Here is a 17,872-nt window from a genome sequence, read left to right on the forward strand (position 1 = left end):
ATAAAGTCTGTTATAGAACACTTATCCCAATCCGAGTCACAAAGTGCTTCACAATGGCAATAAAATGAATCGCACAAGTCAAAAGTCAGGAAGGCTAATTCAAATATGATAAAATAAAGATGTGCAGCCTATCTCTTCTCTTCCAGGAAAGTTTTATGTCCATATTTGTGCCTTTTTTGCATCTGTTCACAGTAGAAGATCTTCATTTATACAACGAAAACCACAAAATTTAAGAACAAAGAGTAAATGTTATGGCATTAGCTCAAAATAAAAGTCAAATATAGTCATGTGATGTTGTAGCTCTCCCTAAATTCCACAAAATGTGCCCTCCTCAAATGGAAAACTGCAGAAAACTTCTCATTTTGAATGAGCTCCATCCAAATGAATGTAAAGAGTGAGCAACATCATTATTAATTGTAGAATGAAATATTACAGTACATTTAATGGCTTGTGTACTGTGATAATAAGAAAAGGAATACATTGTTAGCAGAAGTTTTAAGCAGACAGAAAATAATTAGCAGTTATATTTCTAAAGCACAGAAGCTGTAAATCATTAGAGTTGCTGTTTGACATTTAATAAAGTTACAAATCAGTGGAATTTATTGATAAGATAAATAATTGGGATGTCACCCAAGCACATTGCCTAATAAGGAAATGAAGCAGTGAACCTGTGAGTGTATTCATGCAGTCAGAAATGTGCAAATGTAAAAATAGCATGTACAAGCATAGACTGTATAGTGTACAAGTCGAAATGATGAAAATAGTGACGTAGTAGAGCTCTTATTATTATGAATATCGCAGGTTGCTTTAAAAGTAGTGCAGGAAAAAAAATCTATGTAAACATACAGTTTAAGTATACAGCATATAAATAGAAGATATTTGCTATACATATATTGCCTCTGAAAAATACTGCTGAACTTTTTGAGAAGAGGCATTCAGAGGTTCCTTGAGTGCAATATTGCAAGATATGTATATGATAAGGGAACCTTTTAAATCTTGAAGGCAAATCTATATATTATATATTTATTTATCTTCTGTTATAGGTCAGTAAAACTCATTTGATTTTTAAAACTTATTTATTTCATTACTGCTGCCCCCCCCTGAAATCTACACCGGTGTGTCGTTTAGAACTGAACAACATCTGTGAAATGTGAATATACTGCTCTGGGATCCATAGATCTATTGATAAGAGCATGGTAGCTATCAATAAATGTCATTCAAACCAATGTGAGAATAGCTGAATTTTAGAATAAGGTCGTAAAAGTGACCAAATAATTGGCTACTGAGAGTTTAGATGCATATTTTGCTCATTATAAAGCGCCATGATAAATGTTGGAGTTGCCAAATGAATGTTGGGCCGCGTGTTGGGTCAATAAAAGGCAAACATATGGCGAAGACAACTTTAACTCAGCGTTTTCCCAAACCCTTATTGAGAAACGTGCGCTCTGACTGGCTGAGGCGGCCAAACAGACGCCCCCGCCGGAACCAATCAGAAGCCGCCTTTGAACCTCGCCGATGTCCTCCCTTTTTCGGTCCACGTGCGTCGTCACGATAAGCGCAGCCGCGGTGTGGAGCAGCTCAGTTTGCCGAGTGTCCTCTGTGCAGCCCGGTGCTTCTTCCTGCAGATTTCCAGACACATTATAAACTCCAGGTGAGTGATAACAGACGAGTAGACAACCGGAGGAACGAAATAACGTCTCACCGGTCCGTTTAAACCCGTCGTTTCCTCACGTCGGCTGCCGTGAGCCGAGGAAGATGTTCTGATGCAACACTGCGACTGCGTTGCTGAGCTTTTTTTTGTTGAACTACTTACCAGCACATTTGTTTTGGGTCATATCTCCACTAATTCACTGCTTAACGTACAATTAATATACATCATTTTAATGTTTTTGTTATCCCTTAATTCTCCCTCTTTCATTAATAGTAAGTGTCTTTGCGGGGTCCTTCTTGTCATCCTGACAAACCGTTATTTTTATATAACTGTTAGCATCTTACAGCTCTGTTACATGGTGTTAGCCTGAAATAACAATTACTTTTTCCACTGTTTTATCGATTAGCCTCTTTATTAAATGCCGGGCTGTGACTATAGAGACTGATGAGCTAATTTCTTCTAACCCGATTAAATCTGCAGAGATTTCAGGATGGGATCAGGTAACACGGAGGCTCAAAAAACTTTTTTTTTTTTTTAATTTAGCCAAAACAGATTCCTATGTTTTTTTCTAAGTTTAAAAAGATCTCCTTTATCACAATGCAAGTTCCAGGTCTTTTCCACACACATGTATTTATCTACATGTGTACGTGTGAGTGTGTGTTGCAGCTCTATTAGATGATTCAGCTGGTAGAAATGTGTATTTTTGACCTTTGTTTAATCGAGGAACCACTTTATTAACTGCCTGACAGCAAGTATAATGACTAATTTACAGCCTCCGTTGTTTTTTCTAACTGATTTTTGCTTTTTTTTGATGTGGTTTTTTTGCTTGGGAAAGGCAAAAAATGTATTATTTTTTGCCTGTCTAAGGCTGCTGCTGACAAATATTCATATTATTCGTTTTTCAAATATTCTTTTACACCTGTAAAACATCAGGAACAAGGCAAATCACAGTAATCCTTGCACACAAGTTGCCATTTTTAATTGTGCTGTTTCATCCCAACGTGTTGCTTCTTCGCTACATGAACTAAAAGCTCATCATAATTCGGCCTCCTGACCATGTGGTGAGGGATTTACAGATGTACATGTCTGCACTTTTACATTGTGATGATACTGGCAGCATTCTTCCTGTTCACACCGACCACCATTTGTTATGGCTGAGTGAATATCTGTTGTGTTCGTTGCTGGCAGAGCAGATATCCGACCCACACTTATGCCATTTTTAAGCGGCCCAAGCCATAAAGCGCTGCTGCTGCTGCACAGTACTTCAGTGGCGAACATACCAAAGGTGATTAGACGTGCTATAACTTAAGCAGATAAAAAGTCTGATGAGGGATTTTTCATTAGACTGGGTTCGATGTTGCCAGGATCAGGTGATCTAGGGGCTGTGTTTCTTCAGCCTTGTAGGTAATTGAAGGGGATTGGACTTTTGGCTTGGAACAAAATTGAAGTTGCTCCTTGTTATATCCCTTCGCAGGGCTTTTCTTGCCTTGCAGCCAGGCTCAGAGCTGTGTGCTCTCACGGAGGATCATATTACCTCGGTGAACCCTGTCTTCCCCCACGTTTACCACAGCAGTTGTAGCTGGTGGAATGTTTACTAGCAGCATGATTCTCAGTGGTTAGAGGTATTAAAGTGTGGGCAGGAAAGGAGGGTTAACACGTCAGACTGATACCACACATGGTGGTCAAGTGGCTTCCCACTTTAATAATGACAACCATAACTGATGAAATTACAAAAGCACAAGCTTATTAATAAAATCTCTTTATTTTGGAGGAGTGATAATTTCACAGATGTTTTTTATTGCGTGTCAGAGTTCATTTTTCCCCCCGTTTGAGTTGTTTGCAGATGCAGTCGTTTCACCGTGTGAACATTCTCTGAACTCATGTTGGAGTCAAAGAGGGGCCCCTGGTTTTAACAGCTGGCTCCGCTGTGTGCACTCTGCATTAGTGAAGGTTCATGTGCTGCCCCTTTAGCCGGGCAATGGAGGAAACTACGGGATGCTTTAATAAGCTGAGAAGAGATGAGCTGGCAGATGTGTCGAGGCTGCAGGAATGGGAAACAGCAGTTGATGGAAACATGGAAAAACACTCATCACACTTTATAAAGCTGATGCCACAAAACAAAATGCTTGTTTTATTAGTTTACAGTTTGAAAAAGGCAATGTTGAACTTGGAAATTTAGTCGTATATTTGGATGTTAACTCACGAACCTCAAGCAGTTTCTGGGTGTTTCTTGCTTCGATGTTTTTCATCAAATATAAAGTCCTGCAGCTCTATAAAACAGAACCACCATGCCGAAGGAGAGAGAAGTCATTAATATCTTTTGTGCCATGTAACAAAGTTAGAACACCATAAATCCTCAAAAAAGAAAATTTGAATTTCTTAAATATATTTTTGCAAAAAAATGGAAGAAAAACAGGAATCAACATGTTCGACATTTTTCTAGTTGTCCACAGATGTTACCAGTACTGTGGCTCGAGGTGTTATTTTAATGTATTCCATGCTTGATTCCTATCTGTTCTGGTAAAAACAAGCTGCAGTTCAGCTGAAAGCTCCCGAATTTTTGTAACGTGACTGTTTGTCACATTTGAGTCACTAACGGCTTCTTGGTTGTGCTGAGGAGTGCAAATAAAGACCTGAATAAAACCTGTAGAACAAAGTGACTTGCAAGAAATATCGCAAAGTTCTCAGTCGGAACGACGCGATGTAGATGATTAGTTCAAAAGTCCGAAAGTTTGGGGATTCAGATGGTTACATAATTGAAAGGCTTCATTAATTACCACGGTAAGCGCTTTTTTCCCCCTCTGTCATTCAGCTACTGTCGCTTCAGTCCGTTACGTGACAACCCTCTGCCCTACCTTTAAGAAAAACTAACTGTCTGGACTGTTCTAAGGAGGTTTTATTACTCCAACTCATATCAGTCAGTCAGCTATTTTACTATCCAGACCATTATCTAACTCATTCATTAAACTAACAGTCAGTGACATAATTTAAAGCTCCTCTTTGCTCAGACTGCTCATTTAAGGTAATATTTAACGTGTAGTTCCAGTGTAGTTAACATTTACAGGTGGTAAAGACTTATTATAAAGTCATTTCAGGGTTCACATTAACTACCAACATAAACAAAAAGGTAAACTGTGGTTTTAGCGGTAGATTCTAAACATGCAACTCTGCAGATCTGTTACAGGAAACTTGACGATACTTCTGTCTTTTTTGTTTCCTCTCAACCGTAATGCTTTGTGAGAGTCAGTACTGATGCAACATTAACGCAAACTTCATCAGCCAGTCGTCTGTTGTTCTGCTTTTTTATGCTGCTGTGATGAAAGCAGAATTCTCTCGAAATGAAATCCATCTGCTCACTATGACTAGGGTAAGTGTTGGATAACTGATTTGACTGCGAAGGAAGAGAAACAACACCGGTGTTTGCTGCCAGAGCACCTGGACAAGCACGATCAAGTGAGGATATGACTCAGCGTTAATGAAAGAAAGGAGCGGTTTGGTGTTTGCTTTCCACTGGGTGTTGCTTGTTATGTGGCAGTAAATCAACGTGTGGCGAATTAAATTTAACACCAGGTCCGACTGTTTACGTCTCTCAGCTCACGCAGAGACATTTCATTACAAGTCCTGTGATTGAGGTTCATCTTGTGCTATAATTGCCACTAATTTCTTCAGTTTGTTCAAAGAAGAAACATTCATTTTAGGTGTTGACGATCTGACGTCAGTACTTGGGTACCAGAAGTTGTCAGACAAGTTCTTGGTCTTGTTTGTTCCCCTTTTCTTTTTTTTCCCTAGCATTTCGTGGTGGTGAGTTTCATGGTTGTGGATGGCTGGTCCACAACTTATAATCTCAACAATTAGAGGAGGGATGAAGATGAAAGTTTGAACCAGATTTCACCCAAACACCTGCAGGATTATTGTCACCCTCGCACAGATGCAACATTGTGAAATATATTCAAAATACTAAACATTTAAGATAACTTCTTGGGCTTTTTTCCCCCTTTATTGGATAGGAAATTGTATAAAGATGGGAAATGCACTCAGCAAATAGTCTGGCTGAGCTGGACTCAAACACAAATGGTTAAGACCTAACTACCAGAATGGGCTCAACCAAAATATGCTAAAAATATTTTCAGAATTGATAGTGATTAATAGTCAATATTAGCCTAGCCGCGCTAGACCCAGGTTTGAAGACGCAAGGGTCTCGGAACTCTCGACAGGGAGGGAGGCGGGCTAAAAGGTTGTCTTTCAAATCACTCTGCAGCAATTGGGTAGGTATACAACCAATCAGCGCAACGAATAGGCTGATGTAGTTCCTAGAGCGCCGGAAATCAGAGGATGCAGGAGTTCGGTGAAGCCTTATTTATACAGTCAATGGGTGAAGCTCAAGTATATTACAGACATGTTAACAGAAAGATTTTTCAGAGTCAGTGCTAATGGAGCTCAACGACTGTTGTCGACCCTGGCAGAGAATTAAATTCGTTGCCGTGGGTTGTCTAGCGTGGCTAGGCTAGTTGTTTCCGGTTGTTTCTGTCAGAATCGTTGCGCCTCTGTCATCACTTAGTTACGCCCGCCTTCTGACTCTACACTTCATGGTGATTCGTTGGCCAGTTATAGGAGCATCCAACCTCGAGGCTTACCGAGGGTAACTAGACCCACCCTGGCAGAGAATTAAATTCGTTGCCGTGGGTTGTCTAGCGCGGCTAGGCTAAGTCAATATAGTTTAATCAAGGAAAACTTTCATTTGCTGTGAAAGATTAGAATAACCAAATACAACACAAAACTTCATTTAATTACGTCTAGTTTGTTTTTGTTTTGCGTACATTAAATTAAAGAAAAACTTTAACATTTATCCTCCAGTACTGATTGGTTACAAGGCATAAGTATTAGCCAATCAGTGCTGTGGACGTTTCTGGAGCCCAAAAAAAAAAAAAAAAAAGTCACTGCATCAGAGCCAAAGTTGCACATTTTCAAATAAATTGGTACACAAAAAACAATCGAAAATCTGGTGAATTCTGAATATTGGATTCGATAATTGACAAGTGTGATAATCATTCGATCCCTAACTCCAACAGCATGATATGAAGAATGAGATGAGTCCATTTTGATTGTTTTTTTTTTTAAACATTTATCTCCCTCAAGGCTCGTGGAAAGAGTCAAATTGTAGGTTTTTTGGGGGTCTTTTGCTGGCTTTATTACATAGATTAGTAGGGAGAAGATTTACAGTTAAGGGCCATGAGCTGGAAACAAAACCAGGCCGCTGCGTTGGGGACTAGTGCCCCTGTTTTATGGGTCTCCCGCTCAACCAGCTGAGCTATCTGGTCTCCCAAATTGTAGATTTTGGTGTTCTGATATTACATCGTTTGGAAGCTGCAGTAGACTTTTGGTTTATTGTTAGTAATAAAAGCAGCAGTAAGAGGTCTTACGTCTTGTTAGAATCTCTGATGAGGTTTTAGCCAAAGGTACTGGAAGGTTCCTAATAGAAACTGAATCATATCTTGGATTTCTGAGAATTCCTTCAGTTAACGAGGCCATTAAATGTTTTATCAGAAGTGGTTAATGTGCCTGCGTTTATTGCCCGACTAATCGCTGTTTTTGCACACAACAATAGACAGGAGTGCATGCTTATCTGTGAGATAAAAATGGATTAAAATTACATAATCCTACTTCCTGTTTTTTTTTTGGTCCTCTAGTCTAAGCCATGCCGTCCGTCCCGTCGACCAAAGAGAGCCCAGTTAAATCCCCCGTGTGCCCCCACACTGGCAAACTGCTCACCCACAGCAACGGGGACGCCAAACTCCGCGAGGGCTCCTTTCCACTGAACGCCATCGAAAAGCTGACGGTGGTGCAGAACCCGGAGGACTCGAGCAAAACCATTCAGATCAACACAAAGAACGCTTCGCCTGAGAGGAAATGGATCCGCCCCGACCTTCCCAGCCGCTGCACATGGAGCCTGGGAGCCTCGAAAGCCGACTCCCCTCACACACAATTTCGAAGGTCAGTGTCAGATTTCCACTTTCACTTGATTTCCACGTGAAGCCAGTGGATTTGCAGGTTCACCAGGAAATACATTTGGATACTGAAGGTGTCATTTTGTTTGTTTAAACCAGTAGAATCAAGTTGAGATAATCTAGAAGGGAGCAGTGCTAGATGTTTTTCAGACATGTCAGAGCAATAAAACAAGCGTAAACAAGTTGAATTATGCGACACTAATGGTAACAAGAAACACAACCGTCTTGAGGTTTTTGTTTGTACACTGTTTACACACCCAGACTCTGTGTCTCCATGCAGTTCTCTTTATTGAGGCTTCTTTTTTTCTCCTCCCAGAACCGTCGCTCCAACCATCCTTCCAGACATCCTGCACAGGATCGGTGACACTCCCATGGTACGAATCAACAAGATCCCCAAAGTGTTTGGCCTCAAATGCGAAATCTGTGAGTAACAGACACACACAACTCCAGACACATAATCAGATCAGACAGAAGGTGCGACTGTTGTTTCCATTTCATTGATACCTTGGTTCAGTTTAGAATTAGTGACATTTTGACTTCAGTCATGAGTGGAACAAATGAAAGTTCAGGGTTGGTTGCATCATCCCGGCTCCCCGAGTCATCTTTTGTCACGATGGCAGCCGTGAAAGAAAACTGTGTTGGGTTTTCGCAGTGGCCAAGTGCGAGTTCTTCAACGCTGGCGGCAGCGTCAAGGACAGGATCAGCCTGAGGATGGTAGAGGATGCTGAGAGAGCTGGGACACTCAAACCTGGAGACACCATCATAGAACCCACCTCTGGAAACACCGGTAATTACCTGCACGTGTTTGCACTCGTTGCAGAAAAGGCTTTGAAGGGTTTGGAAATTGGCTGAGAGCGGCAATGTTGTAAAACCTGCTCGTGCGTGTGTGTGTGTTTTTTTAAGGTATCGGACTGGCTCTGGCTGCAGCTGTGAAAGGTTACCGTTGCATCATCGTCATGCCTGAGAAAATGAGCATGGAGAAGGTGAGTTCTGCCATTTTGAGGTTACAACTGTGCCTCACACATGTAGTCAGCACCCATGAATGTGTGTAACAGTTACAATGACACAAAAACAAAGAAAAATTGAATTTCTTTGATTATTTCTTTAAAAAATGGAACAAACCTAGAGTCAACAATGTCCAACATTTAGCCAAAAGCCCCTAGGTGGTATCAATACTGAAAATAAAAGGTGTTTTTTTTAAAAGGTATTTGTGAGGAAAATTCTTCATTGACTTCTCCAAATTAACACTCGGTCGTCTCTCAAGTCAAAGCTAAGTTTTACTTGCGAGAAGGAATCACACGAGCAGAACACACTCTGGACAAGTGACTGGCAGAGGTGGAAAATGGTATCGCTTTATAAGCATGAGTTACACATCTTGTGTTTTCGCCAGTTCGCTGCCATTTAGGCCTTGACTCCTCTTTACAGCGCTTCATGGAAGATTACTGAGCACAGTTTAGTGCGAGTTAACACACCACACAGTTCAATAGTGTTCAAGTGAATAAGAACATTTCATCATAACATACAATACTTTTCATGCCTACATCTTGCACTGTTACCCAGTTCAACTGAAAAGTCCCAGATTTTTTTGGTTTTGTTTAATTGACTTCAGCTGGGTCTTTTATAGATTCCCAGTTGCGCCGAGGAACACGGATGTTTTTGTTTTTTTTGTTACACAATCGACCAAGCAGCTTGCTTTTGGCACATTTTTACGTGAGACATGTAGAACGAAATGATTTTGAATGAAGTGCCACGATTTACAATTTGATTGGTTACCAAAATCACAGGGTTAGTTTGAGGGCTGTCATAAAGTTCAAAACTAGATGAATAAATAAATTAAAATGGATAGTTCTGGGGATTTTTTTTTTAAACATTTTTGGGCAGAAAAAAACAATGTGGCATAAAATAAGAAGTGTGGTGCCTAAAAAGCAAAAAAAAAGCTCTCTCCTCCACAAGCAAAACAAATGTGCGCGCGGTTGCGTAGTGCGTAGCTTGCCCACCTCTGCATGGGCTTGCTTGCTGTGCGCGTAACCGTTGATTGACAGCATGACAAAGCTGAAGCTCGAACTTGATTGGTCGGCAGCGACCGGCGCTTTTTGGAATAACATGGGGGTCTATGAGAGGAAGGCGGAGCTCAGGAATAAATTTTCATATCGCGTTATACTAACTTTATATTACAGTATCGAACTAGACTAACACATTTAAGCTTTGTTAAAAAATGATACATAAATTGAAAACAAACGGAAACTCCGGACAGCAGCTTTAAACAACAAAAATGTTTCTTTCATTTATATTTGCCTGCATGTTTCATCTGTCTACTACATTCACAGATTACTGCAAACTCAAAGTGCAATTATAGCGATTATATTCAATAATTTACGGCTTTTTGTAAACTAAAGCACTCATGGTCTATTCTGGGCTTCTAACACCGTTGGTCGGTACCAGGACTGTCATAGCTAACATTAGCTCTGGTGCTAACAGCAACATGTTTTACATTGAGGTGATACTGTCGGCTTGAAGTGCTGCGGTGAGAACGAAACTCTTTGTTGCACAATTTGCACACAACCACGATTTTATCCAAACTGAAATTGGGAAGATTTTTAAAAGAAACTTTCCACCCAGCAAACTCAATGCAGTCTGGTCTTCTTTCGCTGTTCACCAAACTTTCTTGAGCATCTTCTTCATGGCTGGCAAACAGACTTTAGATGCATTACTGCCACCTACTGGGCTGGAGTGTGCATCTGTAAATGCATTGTTTTTGCGTTTTTTGCATATAATTAATCTAAATTATCGTGTTAAAGTCCCAGCCCTACTAATAATGTCTTTTTAATATGTTCGTCACAGTAAATCTATATTTTTATGCTCATCTGATTCACCAAATTTATGACAGCGCCTAACAGGGAGAATTAAATTACCCATTATTTGTCGTGCTTTTCTCCGCAGGTGGACGTCCTGCGAGCTCTCGGAGCTGAGATCGTCCGCACGCCCACCAGCGCTCGTTTCGATTCGCCCGAGTCCCACGTGGGCGTGGCCTGGCGCCTCAAAAACGAGATCCCCGACTCGCACATCCTGGATCAGTACCGCAACCCGAGCAACCCTCTGGCTCACTACGACACCACGGCTGAGGAGATCCTGGAGCAGTGCGACGGTACAAAGAGCTCAAACTGAAAGCACTGTTAGCATAAATGTGGACATTCAAGGCGGTTCTCTGACAGACGTTTTACTCTTCACTCCTGACAGGTAAAGTGGACATGGTGGTGCTGGGTGCAGGAACAGGAGGGACGATCACTGGCATTGCTCGCAAGCTGAAGGAAAGATGCCCAAACATCAAGGTACGCTGCCTTCTAACATCATTTTTCTGATCCCAGGGACTGAATAATTTGCAGACGTATTCCAGCTATGGTTGAAAGGAAGCAGAAAAACTCTGCGGAGCTTCTTGTTGCTGATGAATGGTGCGTTTTGTGTGCAGGTTGTTGGTGTTGACCCAGAAGGCTCTATCCTGGCTGAGCCTGAGGAGCTTAACAAGACCGATAAGACTCAGTACGAGGTGGAGGGCATCGGGTACGACTTCATCCCCACCGTGCTCGACAGATCAGTGAGTCCAGTCGCTTTCTCTTCTGCGTCTTCTTTTTTTAATATGTTCCCAATTTAAAACCGCCATTCCCTGTGTTTTTATTTTAATTTTCCAGGTAGTCGACACCTGGTACAAGGCCAACGATGAGGAATCCTTCAACATGTCTCGTATGCTTATCCGAGACGAAGGCCTGCTGTGCGGTACGTCTTCAAACATTGTAAAATTCGACTTTCTGACGGTGTCGCTTGCAACCAACTCACCCTTTGCTGCTCTGTAACAGGAGGCAGCTCTGGAACCGCCATGGCAGCAGCTGTGAACGTCGCCAAGGAGCTGAAGGAAGGCCAGCGCTGTGTGGTCCTCCTGCCAGACTCCATCCGCAACTACATGTGAGAGTCATTTCTAGAAACCACACAGTCTGTTTCTGATTTAAAAAATGTTTAACTTAAGGTTCAGTTGGGGTTTTACTGCGCTCTTGATATTAACTCTCTGAACCTCAAGCTGCATTTGGGGCGATTTCCAGTATTTTTCCTCACTGTGCACTCATTTTTCACTGCAGTCTAAAGTCCTGCACCTCTGTGGAAGCAGAACAACCACGAAGAGGGAGAACCCACAAATGTCTTCTTTACAATGTGACACAGTTATAGTGACCTAAACCATAAAAATTGAGGAAATAAAAATTACAATTCTTTGGTTATTATGTTGAAATCAACATCTACATGCATTTTCCAAGTGTCCACAGGTGTTCCTAATACTGGAAAGAGGGTTACTGGTTACATTTTCAATTTGTTATCTATACTTGTGTGTATTCTGTGTAAACATTGCCTGCAGTTCAGTCAAAAACCTTCCTGAATTTCTGTTGTGTGCTTGTTGGTCACAAATGAATCACTAAGGGTTTTTTTTTGTTTGCAACAAGGCGCACAAAATCTTGAAGATAATCTTGTAGAATTAAGCGATTTTGATGGAATATCATGATTTTTGAGCTCAGATTTGGTAGTTTCTCGGAGTAAATCACACGAATAGCTGAAGAACCATCAGAGCTGAAAATCTAATCATTCTTTCCATTTTAACAGTTTGTTGCTGGAAAAAGTGATGCGATTTCAAAGTAGCATAACATGCCTTTAAACCTGCTTGTAGATTTTAGGGTTCACCAAGTTTACACAAGACTTAGGGCCAAAACGTGTCTCGATGTGTACGTTAGCTTATTTATTTCTCTTGGCTAGTTATTAGAAAATAGCTTCATACCTACAGTTAATTTTTTGGGGGATATTTCTAGTTTCAATGTCATCTGGTGAGCAGAGTGTCATGACAAATAGTTAGGTCAGACCTTCTCAGTAAAATAAATAAATGGTGCAACGGTGTGTGTTTAGTGTGCGATTGCTGCCTAAATCCCTCCAGAGAAAAGACGACATAACAGTGCTGGACGTCACTGCAGATGTTTGGTTTTGTTTGTCTTTATGTAAGCAGAAACCCTGATTCTTTTTTTTTTGTTTGTTTTGCTTCTTTTTTTTTTTTTTTTTGCCTGAAGGTCAAAGTTCTTGAGTGACAAGTGGATGGTCCAGAAAGGCTTCCTGAGAGAGGAGGACCTGATGGTGAAGAAGCCATGGTATGCGTATTCACAGCGTGTAATTACCTCCGTATGGAAATTTCCGTGTGCGGTTGTGCAACATGCTGTCTGTCGTGTCTGTACAGGTGGTGGAACCTGAAGCTGCAGGGTTTGAACCTGTCCGCTCCCCTCACCGTCCTGCCGACTGTCACCTGCCAGAAGACCATTAAAATCCTCAAAGAGAAGGGCTTCGATCAGGCGCCGGTGGTGGATGATGCAGGGTTAGTATCCAGCATGAACTAGACAGTTAACCACTAAATGTTTAATCAGGGACCTTGTCATGCATGGCCAAATGTTTTACCTTCATCTCTGTGCTTGCAGGTTAATCCTGGGAATGGTGACTTTGGGGAACATGCTGTCCTCAATTCTTGCAGGGAAGATCAAGTTGTCAGACCCAGTCAGCAAAGTGCTCTACAAGCAGTTCAAACAGGTCAGACATGAGATTAAATGTGGGAATTCCTGAAACTCAAGCCCTCTGTGGTAAATGTATATGTGGAACTTGTGAGATTGGATGAAAATTCAAATAGTGTTTGATTATGATGAGACAAACCAGCTCGAACTTGAGAGATTTTAGCAAGTCAGAGTGTGATGACTTTACTGACTCTTGTGCACAATTAAGATTTTTAACAATAAGTGTGTATTTTAAGAATGTGTCCTCATGAAATGTGTGTTTGGAAATGAAAGAAGCACGTTAGCATGGCAGAGTTCACATAACCTGGTCCTATAGCACCACCTAGTGGCAGAAAGAGGCTATTTCATGACTTTGAACTTAATAGTAAGCAGATGAAGAAAAAATGACTCCGGTTTTTGTCTCAGTTCGTCCCTTTACAGCCACTTTACCAAACTGCTGTTGCATGTTTCCAGCTTGCTAATTAATATGTTGCATTGATTTTTGGTGTTAGATTGATTGATCTCTTTTCCTCTCAACATGTTCTCTCATTTTCACCCACAGATCCGTCTGACTGATAACTTGGGAAAGCTGTCTCGCATTCTGGAGACCGACCACTTTGCCCTGGTGGTGCATGAACAGATCCAATGTAAGGGCATGCATACAAACACACAGACACTCACACTTCCTTACATTATATAGTCATGTTTGCCAGAGCTCCCATGCCCTTGTGTAGAGTTTAAGAAAAATCGCAACCCAGGAAGTAATCTGCCGGCTCAGTGTCGCCCTGCCACACCCCACAGTTTTTATGATAACATCGGTCAAACTCAGTGGGTCATCTTGGCATTGATTATTTCTCTCTGCCACATGAGTGTCAAAGTCTAGCTGCTGAAAGAGCATCCCACACTGGAATGGATTTTCCGACAACCCTGACCCGTTTAAGTGGAGTCCGGAAGAGACGGGGGGTCTGGGGAAAAAAGCAAGGTTGTGTTTAAACCAACATTTTTGAATCGCAGTATTGACATTGTGTTACGCTATTGCATCAGGAGATTGAGTACAATTATGTAACACAAAAGTTGGACAAAGTTACCTTTAAATACTGTTTACATAAATTCTGTCAAGTAAGCAGCTGAAGATCATGTGTGTCAAGACAGTGTTAAGGTTAACTGAAATCATCTGCACTGCACATGTGCTTTTTGTTCTGTTCTCAAGGTTGTAGTCACAGGCAACATGCAAAATGGAAGATGTGATATGAAATGTTTTTTTCTTGAGATTATCCAGCTGTGCCCCAAAACCTCAAACAAAATGTACCAAGACATGTCCAACTATACGCTACACTAAAAAGCAATACTGGTGATAAGAAATGTGCAAATTACGCACAAAATGCAACCAGAAATATGCAAATAATTAACCAAAATGTAAGCATGATCAAGCAATAGAGAGTGTAACATCTGTTTAACAGTCAAGAGTCCAGGTCGAAGCTCTCACAGAGTCTTTCAGTCTGACTTTTACAGCTTAACCAGTTTATTTCTGGGGTGAGTGGTGTCCCTGGAGCCCTGCCCAGACACCGACTGGTGTGGATGTCATCTAGGGTGGAGTGTGGTTCAAATATTGGGCTGAGCTAAGCTCACAACCGTCTGCAGGGATTTCTGCTGCTGGACAGGATAATCTCCGTACCAGGCAGCGATACATCCAGTGAGGATACTTTGAATAGCTCGAGGGTGAAAAGCTCTCAGGATGTGAGGGGGCTGGAGTTTAAAGTAAGAAATAACAATTTGGAGAAGGATTGTTTCAAAATGCACACAAAAAACAACATTCATATCTCCAATGGATTTAAATTCCCCTTTATTGTGTTCCTGTTCAGCAAATTAATCCACGTTTCACATGTCCCCAGAAAGTGTGTGTTTCATCTCATAATACTGCAGAGATGGTTCAAGTCACCATGACTGTATATCTCCTGGTTTTAGATCTGAGTTAAACAGGCTGTTTCAGTGTCTGTAGCTTTGAATGCAGCTGAGGTGTTGCTGTCCATATACGTATAATAGAACAGTTGGATTAAAATACAGTACATGTGAGCACAGAGAGCAGGAGAGAAGCTAACAGATATAATTTCTGACAGTTTAGGTTGATCTGAAGCACAACATACGACATGAAACGCAGAAAGTCAGTGGAAGGTTATCTGGTTGAGGGGTGCATGAGGAATGGCACCATTAGCATTTTTGTATTGACATGGACTAAATGATTGATGTTAAATAGAGCTTTCTCAGTGACAAAACCACATAAAATCATAAAGCAACTCTGGAGTTTCTTGTCACTTTTGGTTTTTGAACTTCCAAAACATCTCTGGTAACCCCACTGTATGCAACATGCCCGACATGGACAGCTGACTGGACATCAAAACGGAGCAAAAACTGCTGATTATCACTATTGTTCAAATAAGCTACTGCTGTTAGATGATTATAGGACATTAATGATGCTCTACTGCCCCCAAGTGGCCAAACAGTGAACAGTTACTGCTCTCCATTTTTCTTTAAACTCAGTTTCAAGTAGTTTTGCCAGTTATATCAGATGTCTAAAGTAGTGATCGACTGATTTTTGGCCCGGCTGATTATCACTCCAGCTATTTGGCATTTTTCTGGTTATCTGTGTTTTTACTGACTGATTATTGATCAATTGAATGCGATAGGTCAGGTCTAATGCAGCCTCCTGTCTCTGTCTGTCGTCCCTCTGTATCTCAGAAATGTCTCTCAAGCAGAAGATGCAAAAACTGAACAGGAAACAGAATCGCAAACCAGGAAATGAGCTTCACTAACAGGCTATGCTAACAGCTAGTGGCTAACTTAGAAGGCAACCACAGATTAACCAGAAACAGAATCTGGAAAGCAAGAATTAATAATGCTTTAAGATCTGGACCGTAGTGGGCAATAAATCTGATAGAATAATGAAAAATGACAAGAACAGCAGATGTAACTGCAGGAGACAAACTGATCAATTTAATTCACACAAACAGAGAAAATCTTTTAATCACTCCGATTTCAATATTCATATTCAGTTATAGTCGCCCTTATGAATGAAGAAATTATTGGTTACTGTTGATTACCAGTAATCGTCATCTGTATCGGCTCTGAAGAAAAAAACATGGCAGTCCATCCATAGTCTAAAGGCAGTAGAATTGCAGTTTGCTCATATTATAACTCCTGCATAAACAAGCCTCTATTTTAGCCGCATTGTGTTGTTTCATGCAAACTAAAACATGCATCATTAACAGAACTAAGTGTCAGTAAGTGAACTCTTGTGAAATTGTTGCTGGAAGAATGCCCGCTGTAACTCTGAGTCTCTGTATTCCCTCTCTTGTTGTTCCTCCACCAGACCTGACAGACGGCTCTCCCAGTCTGAAGCAGATGGTTTTCGGCGTGGTGACGGCCGTCGACCTGCTCAACTTCGTCACAGGTCGGGAAAGGAGGGAGCGATCCATGTCAGAGTCCACCGACGAGCTGTGATCAGCCGACAAAAAGACAGGACACAGTTATACATTTCTTAAACCAACACACCATGAACCAACATGACGCAAAGATGAGTTAAGTGTCTTAAAGATGGCAAAAAAGAAAGGGTTTTGAAGCTTTGGTTTGATGTCAGCTCTAATTTTCCCACTTTAAAAACTGATTCTTTTCCTTTTTTTATGTTTTGAGTCTTAAGGTTAAATCAATACATCTTACATGCCAGTCTGTCAGCTTGTGATAGGTTTTATTTGCAGTTGGTGATTACTTAACACTTTGTTTTATATGCTTGTAGCACTTAAAACAAATCTTTTGTACAACTGTAACTTGCAGAAAACCTTTTGTGTCAGGCTTGAATAGAGGTGTTTTATTTGTCTGAAAAGTACATGATTGTATCACTGTGGCCTTGTGTATCAATCAAACATTAGAAATAAGATAGAATGTTATAAAGGCCACATTCATAGACTTCATGTGACCAGTAGAGCGTTGCTGTACATAGGCATATTATATTTTTAGTGTTGCTCATTGTATGCTGTTTTTAGTTTGTGTACATATACACAAAAACATGAAGTATAATCAGACTTCTTTAAACAATCTTATGGTGTTATTTCCTTTTACTGTTTCTACACACTGCTTGTGTTGTAACTATAAAGTGGTCTATTTAATCTTAGCTGTGTGTATGAAAAAGGAAATCTTTTGTATGGTATAATTTTTCCTTAATGAATGTGTTAACTAAATAAAGTGTAAAAGAAACCCATGGCTGTGTGACTTTTTGTAAAGTTAGTACTGCAGTTTCAGTTATAAATTCCTTGCAAATGTTTTTTGCGTCAAGGTTTATAATTACAAAATTCAGGTTCCTGAAACACTAAAGTAAATCAAGGTGGTCCAAATACAAGTGCAATGCTTCTCGAATTTACACATTCACAAAATATGAAAACTGTGTGATCTCGAGTGTGAAATAAAAAAGGCATACTTTTTAAAATCGCATGAACTACATCAACCACAATTTAATTTTCATTTTTTAAAGTTGTGCCTTTTTTATTTATATACGTATATATTTATAAAAAGTAAATGATATCGCACGCACACATATACACATGTATTACCTGTGTGTGTGTGTGTGTTCATGTATGTCATAGTTTAATAGTATATACATT

At 40.6% G+C, this 17,872-nt stretch overlaps 1 protein-coding gene across 1 annotated transcript; it reads left to right on the top strand.

Annotated features, from left to right (window-relative positions):
* Nucleotides 1-1,509: 1,509 nt before the first annotated feature.
* cbsa (cystathionine beta-synthase a) lies at nt 1,510-17,468 on the top strand. The gene is made up of 15 exons (XM_022220925.2): nt 1,510-1,651; nt 7,339-7,642; nt 7,973-8,079; nt 8,309-8,443; nt 8,560-8,639; nt 10,597-10,801; nt 10,894-10,985; nt 11,123-11,248; nt 11,343-11,427; nt 11,508-11,613; nt 12,753-12,830; nt 12,917-13,051; nt 13,152-13,260; nt 13,783-13,867; nt 16,588-17,468. The coding sequence occupies exons 2-15, from the start codon at nt 7,347-7,349 to the stop codon at nt 16,716-16,718; spliced, it is 1,770 nt and encodes a 589-aa protein (XP_022076617.1). The 5' UTR covers nt 1,510-1,651; nt 7,339-7,346; the 3' UTR covers nt 16,719-17,468.
* The last annotated feature ends 404 nt before the right edge of the window (nt 17,469-17,872 follow it).

Source organism: Acanthochromis polyacanthus, chromosome 22, assembly GCF_021347895.1.
Source record: "Acanthochromis polyacanthus isolate Apoly-LR-REF ecotype Palm Island chromosome 22, KAUST_Apoly_ChrSc, whole genome shotgun sequence".
Taxonomy (NCBI): domain Eukaryota; kingdom Metazoa; phylum Chordata; class Actinopteri; family Pomacentridae; genus Acanthochromis; species Acanthochromis polyacanthus.

Bases quoted from the DNA above. Each gene is read 5' to 3' on its own strand.
- cbsa (XM_022220925.2), top strand. From the start codon at position 7,347: ATGCCGTCCGTCCCGTCGACCAAAGAGAGCCCAGTTAAATCCCCCGTG. The intron at 8,444-8,559 runs GTAATTACCTGC...TGTTTTTTTAAG, and splicing joins ACCCACCTCTGGAAACACCG to GTATCGGACTGGCTCTGGCT. The intron at 10,802-10,893 runs GTACAAAGAGCT...CACTCCTGACAG, and splicing joins GATCCTGGAGCAGTGCGACG to GTAAAGTGGACATGGTGGTG.